The 19,008-nt window shown below is 40.6% G+C and overlaps 3 protein-coding genes across 6 annotated transcripts in view; all 3 read left to right on the top strand.

The window, feature by feature from the left end:
• The first annotated feature begins 441 nt into the window (after window positions 1-441).
• On the top strand, window positions 442-2,663 carry LOC147128001 (acyl-coenzyme A thioesterase 1-like). 2 transcript variants are annotated; one of them, XM_086019084.1, is made up of 4 exons: window positions 442-500; window positions 757-1,275; window positions 1,346-1,548; window positions 2,023-2,663. In XM_086019084.1, the coding sequence occupies exons 2-4, from the start codon at window positions 819-821 to the stop codon at window positions 2,611-2,613; spliced, it is 1,251 nt and encodes a 416-aa protein (XP_085875210.1). In that variant the 5' UTR covers window positions 442-500; window positions 757-818; the 3' UTR covers window positions 2,614-2,663. The 2 variants fall into 2 exon arrangements, with proteins under 2 accessions (XP_085875210.1, XP_085875209.1); XM_086019083.1 differs by lacking the exon at window positions 442-500 and having other exon boundaries at window positions 691-1,275.
• Window positions 2,664-4,140: 1,477 nt separating this feature from the next.
• gpr176 (G protein-coupled receptor 176) lies at window positions 4,141-13,182 on the top strand. 2 transcript variants are annotated; one of them, XR_015084060.1, is made up of 4 exons: window positions 4,141-4,691; window positions 8,801-9,053; window positions 10,590-11,882; window positions 12,484-13,182. XR_015084060.1 is itself a non-coding variant. In XM_086019866.1 (3 exons), exons 1-3 carry the CDS (start codon window positions 4,346-4,348, stop codon window positions 11,803-11,805), a joined length of 1,815 nt encoding a protein of 604 aa, XP_085875992.1. In that variant the 5' UTR covers window positions 4,141-4,345; the 3' UTR covers window positions 11,806-13,182. The 2 variants fall into 2 exon arrangements, 1 of the variants encoding a protein (XP_085875992.1); XM_086019866.1 differs by having other exon boundaries at window positions 10,590-13,182.
• A 5,249-nt stretch (window positions 13,183-18,431) lies between these two features.
• The window catches only part of disp1 (dispatched homolog 1 (Drosophila)), a 36,569-nt gene continuing 35,992 nt past the window's right edge, over window positions 18,432-19,008 (top strand). For both annotated transcript variants that reach the window (XM_086019528.1, XM_086019530.1), the window contains exon 1: window positions 18,432-18,580. The gene's annotated coding sequence lies outside the window, so the exon portion shown is untranslated. The remainder of the gene's footprint in view (window positions 18,581-19,008) is intronic.

Genomic DNA, 19,008 nt, shown 5'->3' with positions numbered 1-19,008 from the left:
TGTTCAAATATAAACACCTTTTTTGTCATACACCTGGATAGGGAGTGTGTGACCCCACAGCAGCACTGATGAAAAATTGTGGCCCCCTCCAGCACTTACCTTGCCCATCCCTGCCTTAGCCCGAATGATTTTTTATTTTTTTTTCACGTTTATGGTTACTAACCATAACCCACAATACAAGCACTTAAAACGCAACTTTGGGGCAAACAGTTTCAATAATAAATGTTTGGCTGTCATCACTAATTATAAACTGAGAAGCTCATAAACTACATGGCACTTTGACTTTCTCTTAACCTGAACAACATGACATGCTAGTCATAGAAAGGGTTACAGAATCATTTCAGAAGCCACCCTCAGGCATTTGGGAGGACTATAATTCCTGATAAGTATTACAGCAGTTTCCTTCGGAAGGCTGTTTTCACTTAATTAGGTCAACCAGTTCAGTAAAGTATCAATGCTGCGGTGGTTTCCGGGTATGATTTTCATTCCTGCTAAAGGAGGTTGAGGCAATTCTTTATCTCGTTAACTTCTATTGAATATAGTAAGGGTGATATGACAGTTTGAAGAAATGTAATTTCTTGTTGAGCTATCTACAAAGACTATTGGACTTTATGTACAGTATTAAGTTGTCTTTCAATTTTGTGGCTTTCTATTTTCAAATATTTCAATTCTAATAGTTTTTGTTTTCGCTGTCTGTTATTTGTAACTCCTGTCTAAGATGGTAAGAATCTGCTTCCTTTCTGATTACTTCAACAGGCGCTGTGGCAACATCAATGAAAGCAACGTTCAGACTATTTGTGTGATTCCCAAGAACTGAAATGGCATCCTCTCAGATCCGCCTAAAAATCCTCCCGAGTGTCCGCTGTCTCTTTGACAAACTGGTTCAAGTCAAAGTTGAGGGTCTCGCTCCCCACAAACAGGTGGAATTAAGGTCCAGGTTGGTTGACGACAAAGGGGTGATTTTCAAAGCTTCTGCCCTCTACCAAGCTGATGAAAAAGGCCTGGTAGATGTGACTAGCGCCTCCTCTCTGGGAGGAAGTTACACTGGAGTGGAGCCCATGGGTTTATGGTGGTCCATGGCGCCAGAGACCCCGCACAAAAAACTTGTGAAGAAAAACGTGCTGACCCCAACGCTAGTGGAGTTAGCGGTCCACAATGGAGGCACCGGGGAAATGTTAGCCACTGAAACCAATGAGAGAGAATACATGACGGAGGGCATGAGGAGAATTCCCGTGCGAGAGGGACGTGTGCGAGGAGTCCTCTTCATCCCACCAGGTAATGTTGCTTTTGTAATTCCTTCCAAGTTTCTTTGAGTTCATGTTCACTTGTTTTTTTTTTTGTGCAGGAGAGGGTCCATATCCTGGAATTATAGACTTATATACTTTTGGTGGAGGACTTGGTGAGCAGCGAGCCAGCCTCTTGGCTAACAAAGGTTTTGTTGTGCTGGCACTGGCCTATTATGGCTACCAAGATTTGCCAAAATATCCCAAGAACTTGGATTTGGAATACTTTGAAGAGGCTGTGAACTATATGCAGGATCATCCTATGGTAGGGAAATTCACAAGAATATAAATAGAATGTAGACCTCCACCTAAGGCGAATAATCCCAAAAAAAAAACAAAAAAAAACTTTGGGCAAAAATAGGTTTTGTAGAGGAAAGCCTTTTTACAAGCCTGCCTCACAGTTCTGGTGGTCAATTCTCGGCCTTTGTGGAGTTTGCATGTTCTCCCCGTGCTTACGGCAATAATTGCTCATTTTTTCCCATAAGGTGTGAATGTGAGTGTAAATGGTTGTTTGTCTTTGTGCAATTTGTACTCCACATCTTAGCCATACTAAGATAGTGATGGAAAAATAAAACCTTACACAAAATATCAAACTTAAAAAAAAATAATAATGAATCAGCGATTTTTTCTCATACACATTGTACATAGTGTAGTCTGTACCATATACAATATACAGTATTGTTTAGTATATTTGATATATAATTATGATAATAGATATGACTGCATCTCTTCTTTGCAGGTTGAAGGTCCTGGGGTTGGTATCATATCATTGTCTCATAGTGGCGCTTTGGCCTTGTCGATGTCATCTTTTCTTCCCTGCATCAAAGCAACTGTGTGCATTAATGCCTGCAATGCAAATACTGTGTTTCCGTTACACTACAAAGACGTTGTTATACCTGCCCTTCCTTGTTTTTTTGAGAATATTCGAATGATAGCCTCTGGCCTTATCGATATAGTCGATGTCATGCCGGACCCCACCCTGGGAGAAAATAGACAATCTTTAATTCCAATCGAGCGTGCCAGCTGCCACTTCCTTTTTGCTGCGTCAGAAGACGACCAAAACTGGAACAGTAGCCTTTTTGCCAAGCAAGCTGCCGAACTGTTGAAAAGTCATGGCAAGGAATCCTTTCAGGTGGTTTCTTATCCAAAAGCGGGTCACCTGTTGGAAGTTCCTCACATGCCATTTTGTCCGTCCTCCTTCCATGCCGCAGTGGGAAAAGCTGTGGCGTTTGGCGGGGAGCCAAAAGCCCACTCGGCGGCTCAGATGGACCTGTGGGAGCGAGTCCAAGAGTTCTTCAAGAGACACTTGAACAACACGAGCAATTATTAGCAAGTTTGCAAGCATTACAAGCTGTTATTATTGCAAGTCCATCTCAGCCTTTTTTTTTAAATCAGATTATTTATCATAACTTGGGCAGCCTGGAAGTGTTGTTTCATTCTATCCAATAAATGCATTACGTTTGTATGTATTTTCCTACTGGATTCCTGACTCTGCTTTAGGACATCGAAGTATTTCCAGAGCTTCCATGAAGTCATATTGCTTGTTGTAGTGAACATGTGATGACGGGCCCCTGTCAGCCAATTATAATTCAATTTGTCAATTTTGAACTTTGGAGTGATGGGGCCCAAGTATTTTATTTTATTTTTTTCCAGGAGGGCCCCAAACTCTGACAGCGCCTCTGCTCTAGCAGGACTATATCTTTGGTCTTCACTTCAGAATACTAAGTAATCCTTAGTCTTTACTACTTCAGAATACTTGTGTCAATAATCCTTTCCCCACCCTTAAAGTAAACAGTTTTCATCAAAAGAATAATAATTTTGTCCATTTAGGGCTCCAGGCTGTTTAATCACATCTGAGTAGGAATAATATTTATCATGTTAACAGTTCCTGAGTCTGTATGCACGTGCGTGTGTGTGGGGTGTGTGTGTAGGGGTGTGTGGGCGTGGGTGTGTGGGGGTGTGCGCGCACCCTATTTTGGCCATTTGCACAAACCAAAGAGGAATGTCACAATCTGCTGTGAGAGAACAAACAGAAGGTAACAGTATTTCTTTGAGCAGTCAACAAGTCAAGATAACCTTAGCCAACCAAAGCAACACTGTAACCGATTTTGTGCTCAACAGATGTCAAATATTGTATATATGAGGACATATAGAGGAGTGATTCCCAAGCCACTGTCGAGAGATCATCAGTTGTGCCGCAGAAAAAGAAACAATTTCACTTAGTATCACTTAGTATCATTTACTCCAAATCTATGTTCATCTATGCCAGCAACATAATGAAAGGCAAAACAATTAGATGCTCTTCCACTACATGGTAGAAGGTACAATTAACCTTTGTCACTGGCTTTGTGTTTAATGAAACATTACCTTATTTCCCGCTTAGTAAGTACATTTATAAGTGAATTCAGACGAGCTCATCATCTCAATATCTGTTTTTGGTACTGTGCCATATGATTTTTCTAATTAAGGTTAAAAAAAACGCACTATAGTATAGAACATGAATGCCAAGCTTGATGTTGTACAATGAAGAGAAAAAATTTGGAATAAAACAAGTCGTGACTCCGATAAGGGACTTTCAAAACTTGCATGTACCTTTTTCTGAGGTGATTTTAATCCTCTTCTTTGTTTAAATAAAGTCCGGCCCGCTTTTTCAAACGTGGCCGTGCAATAAATAATTACATTTGAAATCGTTGTGAAGCAGATTTAACAGACACCCATTCGCCAATGTGGCTGCAGGCTGACTGAGATGCGACTTGGAGCCATCGAAAGAGGAGGAGCATCCTATACTCCCCCCTACCGACCCCTCTAGCAGTCGCGCGTGTCACGTAGTGAAATATTCATTAATCGTGGGCTCTCCACACCAGCCAGTCGACCAATGGGCGACATCTCACGGTGCAGCAGGAGTCTGACAAGCACAGAGAGAACGAGAGGGAGAGAGGCAAGCTGCAGCCACGAAATGGACGCATCGGATCCAGCCATGCACCCCTGTGCGCATGGATGCCGATAACTGATTTTTGGTTTCTGGACTTCAATGACGTTCTCAGATTTCAAATCTGCGATATATGCGTGCGGATTGCGGTGCATGCTTGACCATCGTCTCCTACAATGTTTCAGTTGAAGTGTCGCCAGCGTTCATAAAAGAAAACAAGCAATCAGACACCACAAAACCGGACCCCGATATGGATAGTGAGAGTTGGGCTGCATTGTTCGGGGCCAGCGCAGCCAACATGACGGCTGCTCATATCTGGCTGAGTGTCCTCAACTCCTCCAGTCCACCGGCTCACTGGGGAAGCCGTCCACCCGCCGAGGGAACCGCGCTGGACGACCGGGACCGGCTGATCCGGGAGCAAGCCTACCGCGACTTCACCACCGCCGTCCAGGTTCTCATCCTCATAGGGTCGCTACTCGGTAAGTCCACAGGTAACGTCAATGGGGACTGGATAAATGTATATTACTCACATGTAAGAATGGTAAGCGATAGCGAGCCATCCTTGCAGTCATTTACTATTGCATTTGAAAGTAATTGTTAGTGGCAATTAACCAATTTAGCAAAAGTAGCAACTGATATATAAAAAAGACTAAAATTGGACGACACATTACTTGTATTTTGGGGCATTGCAGCTTTTCCTAGTTTTCTTGAAATAAATAACAGTTCATTTTATTTACCTGCCACATCACCTGGATGGCATTGTGGTTGAGTGGTTTGCAGATTGGCCTCACGATTATGAGATTGGGGTTTTGAATTGTATGTTTTCCTTTTGTTTTGTTTTGTTTTGTTTTATCTGTAGCTAAAAAGCATGCCTCTTAGGTACAGCGAAGACTCCAAATTGTTAGTCGGTGTGAATGTCAGTGTACATGTTTATTTCTCTACATGTGCCCTGCGATTGACTGGCTACCGGTCCGGTGTGTATCTATCTCTCGCTCAAAGTCAGCTGGGATAGGCTCCAGCTCACCTAACGAGAATAAGCGGTATTGATGGATGGATGGATGATGGATATTTAAACATGGGCAGCATGGTGACCTAGCGTAGCCATTCCTAACCTGTGCACATGATTTGTTTACAAGTATTGAGTCCTTTTCTTCATTAATCTCTGCCAGCAACACATCATGACAGACAGAACACCCAATGACATGGTACAATGAAGTTGTTTATGTCTCCCATTAACTTTTATAGACCGTAAATTGTATTGTTTTCCGAGTCAAAATCAATGTTGAGCCACGAGGTCGCTCAGGGACTTGTAGTATGCTTACAGAAGTGCTCCTCAACAAATCCGTGTTACACGTCAGTATGTTATTTGAACAGTGGTTACTTATTTTTTACATCTGTATGGTGGCTAAGAACGTGTTGGAGTCAAAATGACCGTTTCATTGTTAAAAAAAAAGACAAATCAAACAGGAACTATCCCCCCCAACCACATGCACACTCAACAATGTAATCATTCACTAGACAATATTAAAAAATATTCTAAACAATAATATGAAAAAAGATATATATATTTTTTAATTATATGTGTAAACTTATTTTCAAATTGCATTTTACTTTTAATTTATTATTATGACTAATCATGCAGCGGGTCACATTAATTTTTTGGGGTGTTCCAAACAATCAAACATTTTTTTCAAAGGAAATTAGATAACAGCAAAATGTTTGTTTTAGGCTTGATAATTGCTAATTCCCATTTTAGTATGCCCACTCAAACATTTTAAGACTGCAGCGGGCCATAACTGTATTTAATTTACAGGTTCTTCCTTTGTGAAATATAAAGCATTGTGCTGTCACTGTCCGAGACAACTCTGAGGGTGTGATATCACACTAGAGCTGTTGTACAGGTGTTAACTACAAGGAAGCTCCTTATTATAGTTCCATGTGTCACAAGTCACAAAGGACAATGTTGAACATTGCGGCAAATTCACTCAATGTATGTACAATGTGGCCATGTCATTTTTCCATGTGAGTCAGTCCCAGCGAATTCAGAGTGCTGGGCATCATTTGCAATAACTATACCCCAGTGAGTTAAGCAAAACCTGCACAGTGACAGGCAAACAGGGACTATCAGTGCATATACTGCTGCAGTCTTAATAAAACAGGTCAAAGTTCATTCATTCAGGACATTCCATTTATTTCCCCCATCAGCGGCAGTGACCTGCTTTCCAATATGTCAGTATTCAGTATGTAACATCTTATATGAGATCATTCTGCTCGGTCTGCAGCTTGAGAATACCGCTAACAATGCTCGTATAGTTATGTTTGGACTGGCCTTGTGTCCCTCTGTAATCATATTACCATTTTAAAACTATTTGACAACAATGATTATAGTGTCACTTCATGTTGTGGTACACAGCCTTAAAATGGAAAATCACCCCAAACATATATTTTTCATGAATATGTTCCCAGCAGGCCCACTAGTTGAAACACAGCATTCTGATTAATATTGCGTTTGTGAAATATGAGTTAAGCAGCAAAATACACGCCTTTTTAGCATCTCAGGGGGCGGCCATTTTGTCACTTCTGACTGAAAATGACATCACAACTACTCAGGGCTCAGGTAATGACTAATCACAGCTCAGCTTCAGAAACCAGGTCAGCCGTGATTGGTCGTTACCTAAGCCCTGAATAGTTGTGATGTAATTTTCAGTCAACAGAAGTGACAAAATGGCCGCCCCCATAGGTGGCTAAAAACGAGTGGATTAACTCATATTCCACAAACGCAATATTTATCAGAATGCCGTGTTTCAACTAGTGGGCTTGCAAAGAGCATATTCTTGGAAAAAATATGTTTGGGTTGACTTCCCTTTTAAAAATTACTTGACAAAGTTTTCACCATGTTTTAATTCAACAAAGATTCTTCACTTGTCTGAAACACTTCCTCGAGAAGGTGATTAGTTGAAATTTGGCTACATAAGAAAAACACTTCAAGTAATCAATCAAGTGCACTCTTGCTCTCTGGAAACTGTAAAACATCAAAATGTAATTTATGTTCATATCATTGCCATTCGGATTCTTTTCACCTTCAATTTGTAGCAGCTTTATAAATTCCGGCATCTTTTTAGATAAAGGTGATAGTCCAAATAATTTTTCAAATATATGTGTTCAAAGCAACACGAATGTGCCATAGTCTTTTACAAACCTACGCGAAGTAGTTAAATAAATGTTTGTCGTGAAAAACGCTTGTTAGGTTATAAATATCAAACAAGCACAGCAACAAAGTGTTCTGCATGATGACCTATCCTTCCACTACTACGTAAACTAGTCCATTGTTTGGCATCTGCAACCTCGACATGTTGTATGTCAGGCCATAAACCAAAGACACCGTCTACTTACAAAATGTAACAATATTTCCACCATGGGTTCGATATCCACTCAGGGACAGTGTGAATGTGCATGTGAATGATTGTCTGCCTCTGTATCTGCCCTGAACAGATGAACAATCTAGGGTGAAGGGATAGTCGAGAATGGATGAATGGATGACTCCCCCCTCCCCTACTCAAATTCCTACTCCTTTTCTAAAGTGTTACCTCACGCTAATTTCGTAGTAACAGCTATTTGCATCCCGACTAAGGGATGGAAAATGTCAACCAAATCAGGATTTACCATTCTAGACTGTGGTTTGCTGATCTGAACAGTGCAGACGGAATATCCATAGTCACACTAAGCGGCGTTAATCAGCAAAGGTCAGCGCTAATCTAAATGGGTGAACATGATAAATACCAAGCCTGCTCAATACCACCTTGTTAGCAACGTAATGTAGAGCTTGTTCGGCCGTCGATCTTGGCAATTGGCGCGGAGCCCCTTTGGGGAGGAGTCTCAAAAGTGTTCATAACCTTATGATGTGACAGCGAGATGGATAGGTAGATGGATTGCTTCCATGGCAAAAACCAAAGCAGTCACATCCTACAGCATTGCAAAACTTTACTTCAAATGTTTTATTCTGAAAGACATTTGATAATCTAAGGAATCTGAATCAAAGATTAGATTTGAGGATTCTGAACAGGAGTCCTGAATTTACTAGGATTTAAAGAGGAAGTCAACCCAAACATATTTTTTGTCAAGAATATGTTCTATGCAAGCCCACTAGTTGAAACAAAGCATTATGATAAATATAGCGTTTGTGGAATAAGAGTTAATCCACTCGTTTTTAGCCATCTCTGGTGCGGCCTTTTTGTCTTCTGTCGACTGAAAATGACATCACAATTGCTCAAGGCTCAGGTAACGACCAATCACGGCTGACCTGTTTTGTGAATCTGAGCCGTGGTTGGTCATTGTGAGAAATTGTGATGTCATTGTCAGTCGACAGAAGACAAAATGGCCGCCCTAAAAATGAGTGGATTAAGGCTCAACTAGTGGGCCTGCTGTGCTCTTTAAGACACATCCCCATATGAAAATAAATGTAATTCCCCTGAATGTCCTAAAAATAATCTTGAAACACTTGCAGCTAATGCCACTGTTCTTCCGGACATATTTGGACACTCAGAATGTTATGATGTGACTCAAAAGCTCTTCATTTTATTCCCCACAGGGAATGCCACGGTATTGTGGTGCACCTGCTCCACAAACGTCTTCAAATCCGTAACCAATCGCTTCATCAGAAACCTGGCTTGTACGGGAATCTGCGCCGGACTGGCGTGTATTCCCTTCGACGTGGCACTGGGCTCCAGCCCTCATTGCTGCTGGTGGCTTCACACGCTGTTGCTCTGCAAGACCATCAAGTTCCTCCACAAACTCTTCTGCTCGGTCACCGTGCTCAATTTCAGCGCCATTGCACTCGACAGGTCAGTTGATGTTAAAATGAAAAAACATGCACTTATTCCAGATAAAAATACAATATACAATCTAAAATGCATACAGTGAAGAGTGGTTGGCACATCCGCTTTTCAGTTCTGAGGTTGCGCGTTTGACCTTGCTATTCGATTAATTGGGGACTCTACATTGTGCTTAAGTGTGAATGGTTGCACTGCAGCATATGTGCCCGTGATTAGCTGCCGACCACTTTCTACCTCGTAACCACTGACCATGAAATGGTATTTGAATTTGGCTGGTGGTTACCTCCCACTCGCTTCACTCGATCAAAAAGTGCACTTCACGAACGTGAAAGGTTTCAATGCTTTGTTTTAAGATCTTAATTGCTTGACCAAGTCGGCTAAAGTACGTCAGTCTCAAACAATGGTGCTTTCAAATGCAAATGTCAATGCTTCATTCTGTATTTGCACTTTGTGTTGTTGAAGGTGAACAATGCTCGGTGTGCATGAGGATGAAGTAGCCAATTTTACGATTTAACATTCATTTCAATGTGATCGCAAAAACATGGCATATTGACAGGGGTGTGTAGACCTTTTGTATCCAATGTATATTACATACAGCAGAATGTGTAAAACATTTAAGCTTCAGAGATGCCCTTCTCATTGATAAATGATGTATTAAGTGAGTGAAGAACTGCATGGCAGATCAGACTTGCGTGGAAGCGATAGTGAGGTTGGCCTTTAATTACGTGACTGTGTGCTCTGTGTTATTTTGGGTTTCGACAAAAAAAAAAAAAAAAAAAAAAAGATTTGAAGGATTGAAAGGTTCACATATTTATTTTTGAAGCGGCTCTCTTGCTCATGTCATCTCTAACTGAATCACGTTAGCCTCTGTCTACTCAAAGATCCTGTGATGAAATCTAGTATTATATGGCAGGACAACGAGAATAATATAATAATATCCGATGGATAGGCTTGTCATATCCCGATTACAGATGAGAACTACTCAGAAGTGGGAAGAATAGAAAGTTATTACTCATAGCAGCCTGAATGTGAAACATTTTGATATAGAAGATAATGCAGAATCACTTATTCCCGCATATAATAACCTCGACTCGAATAGACACTGTAGATAAAGCCGTGCAATTAATCGAAATTCAATTACAATTATTACACCCCACGTTTACAAAATTGGCATTATCGTAAAAAAAAAATAAAAAAAGATTATTAATATGCATTTATATCCAATGCACTGTTTGTTTACGCGCAAGGTAATCGTACATGAATTTATACATTTGCACCTTTTATTTTGTAAGAACTAATTTCGTAAATTTTGTTTGGACCTTACAAAATTATAGTGTTTCAAAGAAATGTATTTGTCTTTATATTATTTACATTTAAGCATTTTGTTGTTTTGTACCAAAAAATAAATGGTCTTTTGAATAATCGTGATTTCAATTATTACCAAAATAATCGTGATTAATATTTTTTTCATAATCGAGCAGCCCTAACTGTAGACTCTGTAATTTGTATGTCTGATGCCCGATTCATTGTCTATTGTGTCTCCAGATACTATTCAGTGCTATACCCACTCGAGAGGAAGATCTCAGATGCAAGATCCAGGGATCTGGTCATCTACATTTGGGTCCACGCGGTGGTGGTGAGTCTCCCTGTATTTGCCGTGACCAACGTCACCGATGTGTACGTGACGTCGTCCTGCTCGGAAGACCACGCCCGCTCCCTGGGGCACACGCTGTACGTGTTGATCTACAACATCACCACGGTCATCCTCCCTCTGGCGTTGGTCTTCTTCTTCATGCTGCTCATCCGCAGAGCGCTAAGCACCAGCCAGAAGAAGAAAGTTATCATCGCGGCCTTGCGGACGCCGCAGAACAGCATCTCCATCCCGTACGTGTCTCGGCGAGAGGCCGAGCTGCACGCCAGTCTCCTGGCGGTCGTGCTGGCTTTCTCTGCCTGCAGCGCCCCCTATGGCGCTTTGGTTGTCTATCGCACCCTTTTGGTGGAGGCTAAAGAGCTGCCTGCGTCGCTGTACCTCACGGCCTTATGGCTCCCTAAAATGTCACTGCTCACCAACCCGCTTTTGTTCCTGACTGTTAATCGCTCGGCGCGCCAGAGTTGCTTGGAACTGATGTCCAGGATCCACAGACGCTACAGTCGACGGAATATGGTCAGCACGGGGGCTCTGGCATCTCTGGGTGGCGAGGCTGTCATTGGAGAACCAGTGGGACTGGAGACAGCGGGTCGCTCCGGAAGCCAACTTCTGGAGATGTTCAACATCGGTCAACAGCATATTTTCCGGCCCTCTGAGGAGGAAGAGGACAATGTAGCAAATGAGATCCCCGCTCACAAATTAGAGGGGGCAAAAGAGGACCTCAAGAACGGGTCACGGCTAAGAGACCTCCGGGCACATGTTATTACCAAAAATGATCTGTTGCAGAGACATGGAGGCGGGCTGACAAAAGAAGGCCTGCCCACCATGACGGCGTCGCGCTCATCTCCAGTTCACACGTGTTCTTATACGTCTTCGTCGCAGGTGGCGCCGGCTACGCTTACACAAACAGAAGACGACACCCAGTTTGGGTTCGGACCCTTTGAGCTGCCTCCTCAGTGGTTACCTGAGACGAGAAACAGCAAGAAGAGGTTGCTTCCGCCATTGGGTAACACACCGGAGGAGCTCATCCAGACCAAGATAGCCAAGCCACGGCCTGAAAGGCGAATAAGCAGGAACAACAAGGTCAGCACCATCTCTACCGTGGATCCATGAACCACACGAAAGTTGGGGATATTCGGCTTTCGGGTGAAATTTCAGAATGAGACAAAAATGCAGTGCAACCTTTTCAGGTGAACTTCATTTGACCTTTTTCAAACTTGTGGATGCAACTATCTAACTGATGAATAGTACTTTCTGCACAAAATGCTTGTTCTTTAAAGTGGAAGTCAACCCAAACATATTTTTTTCAAGAATATGTTCTATGCAAGCCCACTAGTTGAAACAAAGCATTCTGATAAATATTGCATTTGTGGAATAAAGGTTAATCCACCCGTTTTAGCTATCTCTGGGGGAGGCCATTTTGTCACTTCTGTCGACTGAAAATGACATCACAACTACTCACGGCTCAGGTAACGACCAATCACGGCTCAGCTTTAGAAAACAGCAGAGCTGTGATGGTTGGGTAGTTGTGATGTCACTTTCAGTGGACAGAAAGGACAAAATGGCCACTCCCTGAGATGGCTAAATACAGGTGGATTTTGCTGCTTAATTTATATTCCACAAATGCAATATTAATCAGAATGCCGTGTTTCAACTAGTGGGCCTGCTGGGAACATATTCTTCAAAAATATGTTTGGGTTGATTTCCTCTTTAACAAGCAGCTGAACAGCAAAATTCACAACAGGTGTTGTCCATGTATTAACCTGGTTCAATTACAATTGGTTTTTAAAGAGTCCCTGACATCATGCGCTTCACATTTGACGTCATTAGACCAAGACAAGGCTTCAAACAGGATGAGGTAAGTGGCCGTTGAATTTAGCGTGTTACAGTGTCATCAGCAAGTTGCAACGGAGATACAGAGAGATAAAGGGAGTCACAGACAACCATAGAAGTCGTGGAAATGTATTCATGAACGGTTAAATAAATTTCACCTGTAAAGTTTATGCATTTTAGGTTCATCCTGATATTTCACCCGGATTAACAAACTTCTGGTGTACATGGTAGACTCTAATGCTACACACTGGATCTATGACTGTGTGTATGGAGAATGTCTGATTTCTTAGGGCCACACCTAAACCTGTTTACATTTTTTTCACAATATGTCGAAAGTGGCACTGCTCAAATGAACTTGAGATGAAATTTGTTTGTATATTTGTTTTTCTGTGAATAATAAGTCTGCTCAGCCAATCAATACAATCAAACAAGTGAAGAAATGTTGTCACTGTGATAGAGGCACTGTTGCTTGAGAATATATTTTGATAGTAAATAATTCAGCATTTTCTAAAACATGTGCTATGATTCCGTGTTTTAATATTGATGTTGAATACTTGTTCTTTATGTAATAGACGTTGTCATCGTTTGTACTTAAAATGTCTGTGGATTTAAGAGAATGCCAATGTACATTATGCAAATACAGATAAGAAAACATGACTCTTTCAGGTGTTACGTTGTACAATTTGTGGGGCGAGTGTCCTCATAACAATATGAGGTAAACCGTTGAGGTTGATACTGCAATCCAACTGTAAATTGATGTTATCGATTCTCCTCAGGCTCCCCCGCCCCCCCCAAAAAAATCGATACAGACATACATAACCACAAATCTATTGTAAAACCACATCTGCTTTGCAATACGTCATTGTTACCAATGCCCGCGTCTCCTTGGTGAAGCATTTAAAGCACACGCCTCAACCTGAGCCTATTGGCTGATCTACACAGACCTGACCAGCAAATATTTATCAAGCAGTAACCCCCCGCCACCTCTCAGGGTTTACCACAATCCCTTGCTATGTGTACAAAGAACCTGAATCTGCATCTGATCCTGCTCCTGCTCTGTGCTGTTATCATATCACACTGTGCATTCACACAGGCCTGGCCGAACAATGGCCATTGCTGCCATTTAAAAGGGAGAGAAGGAGATGAGGAATGGATTTTATTGTGTCATGCTGGGTTCGGGGCTGCATCATTACACACCAATCATTGCAGCTGTTGGACTAAATGTTAAAATGGGACCTTTTTCTGAGGTTAATGTGATTTAGACAACCTGTGTTAAACAATACAAAGCTTTAAAGGGAAATCAACCCAAACACATTTTTTTCAAGAATATGTTCCCAGCAGGCCCACTAGTTGAAACATGGCATTAATATTGCGTTTGTGGAATATGAGTTAAGCGGCAAAATCCACCCCTTTTTAACCATCTCAGGGGGAGGCCATTTTGTCACTTTTGTCGACTGAAAATGACATCACCGTTGCTCAGGTAATGGCCAATCACGGCTCAGCTTCAGAAAACAGGTCAGCCGTGATTGGTCGTTACCTGAGCCTTGAGCAGTTGTGATGTCATTTTCAGTCGAGGAAGTGACAAAATGGCCGCCCCCAGAGATGGCTAAAAACAAGTGGATTAACTCTTAGTCCGAAAATGCAATGTTTATCAGAATGCCCTGTTTCAACTAGTGGGCTTGCATAGAACATAATCTTGAAAAAATTACATTTGGGTTGATTTCCTCTTTAAGGAATGACATATTTTAAAAAGCTGATTGAAGCAGGTGCCCATCATAAATTAGTTGGGTTGCTGACTTGGATATGAGTGAAAAAATATAGTCTCCATCGTGTCCATAAGGCCTGTTGATTAATTCAAAGTATGTTACATGATTCTCAACCCAAATTTCAGGCTCAATTAAAGACCATATGTTACAATTCTTTCAGCCTTAAAGTACAGAAGCGCGGAACTGCCAATGTGAAGTAAACTTTTTCCACTGGCAAATAGTCAACGCCCCATACGTTCATTGCAAGTATATTTGAACGTACGGACGTGAAATGTAATATGTCAAAAACGTTTATTCCACACTTGCAGTAGCACGTTGCCGTGTTTAAGAGCTCGACAAAACCCTCGTGTAAGATTACTATACTCTAATTTGACTCCTTTGAAATGTAATGGTACAAACAATAAAAATAAAATTCACAAAATATAAAACGGAAGCGCTACAGGAAATAGATAGATGCAGAATCCTTGATGTAGCTATTAAGCAATCTTGAAAGGAGAGACATTTGATATGTACATTCAGCTTGTCAGTGCTCCTTTTGTCCACCTGCAGCGGTTTCTGAGCAGTAAGAGAGAGCACCAAAGGAATTCTAGTTGCCCTCATTTATGCAAATTAGAACTGCCGTAGAATCCCTTCAGTTGATATAATCTTCTTTACAGTAAGTCCAAGCACATGATGAAATTGTTGAGGTATGACTGCAGCAGAACAAAGTCCCCACTTATATGATCAGCTTTAGTTTTATGTAATCTTTTGTCGCCAATGGTATTATGTTGTCAGTCATATAATTTGGCCTTTTGAAGACTTTTTTGATGAGACCAATGGAGTTGTTTGATTTGTATTTTATTCAATTAATATTAAACTACTATATAACAATGAGTGCCCAATAAAGAGGTTAATACTAATCCCTGAAGTGAAAAGCCGCACAAACCCCAACGTCAGTTTATGGATGATTTGTTTTTAGATCCAATTCATCCTCTCACCTCTTAAAGAAGACATGGTATGGAAAATCAATTTTTTTAAGTGCTTCTAGTCAAATAATTGAGTCTCTGGAGTGCCTGCTCGCCCATTAAGTGTGAAATTACCCAACGATTTTTTTAAAATTTTTTTTATCTGCCCATTTTCAAAAATGTGTCTGTAAGAGAACTGTTCAGAATTTTACTGTGAGGCTACACAAAGATTTTTCTAAACCCATGACTTTGAAGATCTGACACTTTTCAGCAATGGCTGCCGGACTAGACAGACTCATCAGAACTGTGCCACATGCACAAATGAAAAATTGCAAGTACAGTTTGGCACCTAGGTGTTGAAGTGCTGCAGCCACAAGTGAAACACAACGTTTTTGTACATTCTCTGGGTTCGAAGTAGCTGCTAGGCATACAGTAAAAATGCAATAGATGATGTTACAAATGAAAATCTCGTGATAAAAGTGAAGCCGCAGTAACCAAACTGCGAGCAACATTCTGCCTCTGTCGGAATCATTGTGAGTTTGCTTCAACCCCCAATTCTATATTTCCATTTTTCACACAGGATATCGAGCTGGGAAAACCACTGTGGAAATGTGCGCTGGAGCAGTAAAATGCATTGTGCAAACACATCTAATAAAATGATCATTATCTGACCCGTTGTTATGTGTTTGTCGCTTTGGGAACGAAAATGGGTCAAAAGCGTTGAATAACAACTTGGTTAAAGGTTTTTGTGACCTAGTTTTTCCTCTAAAAAAAAAAAAAAAAGAACTACAATAGTGTCACATTGTTTGGTTGTCGCATGTCACATAACAAAGCCATTTTGACCGAGCCCCAAAGTTCAATGGAAGCTGTTGTTTAGTTGACAGTGCCATGTGCCCATTGTTGTGGATAATCCACAGAGTAAGCAGTTTATAGGAAAAATTTCAATAACCCCATTAAATTGTAAAACAGTTTTATTTTGGGGGGTTGCATTTATTCCATCATACAGTAATTTCTCTTCATTCAAATGTATGAACAAAAACAGCAGCGCAACGTTATTCGTGATTGACTCATTCAAATTTGCTGCCGTAATAATTTTGCTGATTATACAGTGAGCGAATCTTATTTTAATCAGAGAAGATTATTTTCTAAATGCGTGACACAGTCGTCAGTGTCTCAATGGAATCATTCACAAACAATTCCATGAAGGACAATGCAGGATGAAAGACTTTATTTTTCTTTTCAACTTGATCCATCCCAAACATTGACTGGTAATAACTAAAGCAATGAGCAAAAACAGCAGCGCAACGTTACTCGTGATTGACTCATTCAAATTTGCAGCCGATAATAATTTGGATGATTATACAGTGAGCGAATCTTATTTTAATTAGAGAAGATTATTTTCTGAATGCGTGACACAGTCGTCAGTGTCTCAATGGAAGCATTCACAAACAATTCCATGAAGGACAATGCAGGATGAAAGACTTTATTTTTCTTTTCAACTTGATCCATCCCAACCATTGACTCGTAATAACTAAAGCAATGAGCAAGTTAATTAACATAGTTGCCTAGCAACAGGTAACCCAGATACTGAAGAGTAGATCCTGTGGCAGCGGCAGCAGTCTGCTCACTGTGAACTTAAAAAAAAACAAAACACTTGAGGCAAATTTTGGGCATCACGAACATGAAAAAAATAATACATTATGGCTGCTGTGATAATCCAGAAATATTGTCCATATTCATAGTCAATGAAGTACACTATAGTCACGTAGGCACAAATGCACAAATATATGTTATTGTTAATAATGAGTGATGTTCGTTTATGTGGATGTGAACAAACTGTTCATGCCAGTTTATGCCAGATCTTCCGCTCCGTGAAACACACGTTAATGCTCAGTAGTACACATGGCTCTTTAATGTATTGGTAGGTATCCTAAATGTCATCATTTTTAATGGGAATACGAGTACCGGTATATGCAGCTGAAACAGGTAGCCTTTAACGGAACATTTTAATACCACATTATAATCATTATGGCCTTTAGAAACATGTTTTTGGGGGCAGCTGAGGTGGTGCACAATGTGCCCCTGTGATGCTCCGCAAGCTTTTGTCCTTCATGTAAAGTAAAAAATTTTAGGGTGGGGTGGATTCATCGGATTAATTATTATTTCATGAATGCAAGAGTAATCAGAAAACCATGTTTGGATTAGCAAGGCACATAGAACATAATGAAAAGACAATATTTGATTTGACTTTCGCTTCAATGCATTTTTTTCTCCTTTACGCATTACTTTTACTTTTGTACTTTAAGTAGTTTTAAAACCACTACTTATATACTTTTACTGAAGTAAAAAGTTGGAGTTGATACTTTATCTTCTACTGAAGTCTTTTTAAATCCCAATACCTATACTTTTGAGTAATGAACGTGAATAGTAACTATTGATACCTGTGGCAGATAAAGATGGCAAGATATCTCATGGTGACCTCAAGTCAGCAATTTCATCAGCTGTATTAGCAGAAGTTGGAACAAGAACGTTTGGATCCCCGAGAGACCATATGTTTGAGACAGAGGCAGAAAATATAATCATCTATTTTCTCTCATAATGTATATCTCTGAGTGCTACTCAAAGATTAGTCTGAATCGTGTTGTCAGAACCACGAATGATGAAATGAAAGCAAAGCCCAATAAGCAAATTAATTCTATTTGCAAATCAATAATAGGAGACTTGCTCTGAAATATAAATATTGTTTGTTTATTGAGCATATAAACAAATAACAGAAAATACTGTCATAGAAAGATTTTTTTTTAAATTCTTGTCCAAAAGGGTTAGGAAGAAGTTAAAAAAAAAACGTATCCAGTCCTTCATTGGGTTCTTTTTATATTTTGACTATGTAATCTATCTGCAAATAATACCTGTATAACATAATAAACTCTGAATTGTTGATGCAGACATTGAAGTTTGTTCTTCTAAGAGGCTCTCATTTCTCCTTACATAGATCCTGGCGTAAATCACCCACTGATAAGTGTTTTCCAGAGAAAGTCTAATAGATTGTCAGTGACAATGGCAACGTAAAATGGCGGCCCTCTAACTTCAACGGGCGTGACACATTCTCCAACACACTTCCTGTATTGGGCACATGATTCCTTTCTTAAAGCGATACACGCACCAAAACGGGGTTTCACACTTGTGCACTCGGCACAGTGCTGACGCACTAGTGTTGTCCGTCCCATCACTAGAATACAGTATAGTTAGTACATCAATGCTTCCATCCGGCAACAACTTTCCTGGAGGACGAGGTAGATTTTCCCCATCACTCTTATGAGCTCAGCGTGATTTGCTTTTGTGAATGTGAGTATATCCCTTGGCTGTTAAAGTAGAAACAACCGATTGTTCAGCCAGCTGTTTGGTCAGAAATGTCCGCTTCACTAAGCTAACGTTGCACATTAGCTAGCATAATGAACGGAACCTTGCGTGTATGTTTCGGAACATTTAATGACAAATGAAATGGATAGCACGGCGGTCCCGGTTAGCACGACGAGCCACAGCCTTAGAACCAACTGTGATTTAAAAAGATTGATGATTGAAATCTGGACGTCATCTGTGCCCCACTGTCATGCAACATGGGCAGTAGTGTCAAGCAAGTCCCAAGTCACTGTGGGGAAAAAAATCAAACAAGTCGAGTCATTAATTGGTTCAAGCAAGTCTTCAGTCAAGTCATAAAATCTTGCTCCGTAAAACATATGTTGGAGTGATAATAAAGTATTTTAGTTCGTTGG

This window comes from Filicampus tigris, chromosome 20 (assembly GCF_054856515.1).
Source record: "Filicampus tigris isolate MCC_2025a chromosome 20, RoL_Ftig_1.0, whole genome shotgun sequence".
NCBI classification, from domain to species: domain Eukaryota; kingdom Metazoa; phylum Chordata; class Actinopteri; order Syngnathiformes; family Syngnathidae; genus Filicampus; species Filicampus tigris.
This window is presented reverse-complemented; position numbering and strand designations above follow the sequence as displayed.

Excerpts from the sequence above, each read along its gene's own strand:
- LOC147128001 (XM_086019084.1), top strand. The coding sequence starts at position 819 with ATGGCATCCTCTCAGATCCGCCTAAAAATCCTCCCGAGTGTCCGCTGT. Across the intron at positions 1,276-1,345 it reads AGTCCTCTTCATCCCACCAG|GAGAGGGTCCATATCCTGGA; the intron begins GTAATGTTGCTT and ends TTTTTTGTGCAG. Across the intron at positions 1,549-2,022 it reads ATATGCAGGATCATCCTATG|GTTGAAGGTCCTGGGGTTGG; the intron begins GTAGGGAAATTC and ends TCTTCTTTGCAG.
- gpr176 (XM_086019866.1), top strand. The coding sequence starts at position 4,346 with ATGCGTGCGGATTGCGGTGCATGCTTGACCATCGTCTCCTACAATGTT. Across the intron at positions 4,692-8,800 it reads CCTCATAGGGTCGCTACTCG|GGAATGCCACGGTATTGTGG; the intron begins GTAAGTCCACAG and ends TATTCCCCACAG. Across the intron at positions 9,054-10,589 it reads AGCGCCATTGCACTCGACAG|ATACTATTCAGTGCTATACC; the intron begins GTCAGTTGATGT and ends TTGTGTCTCCAG.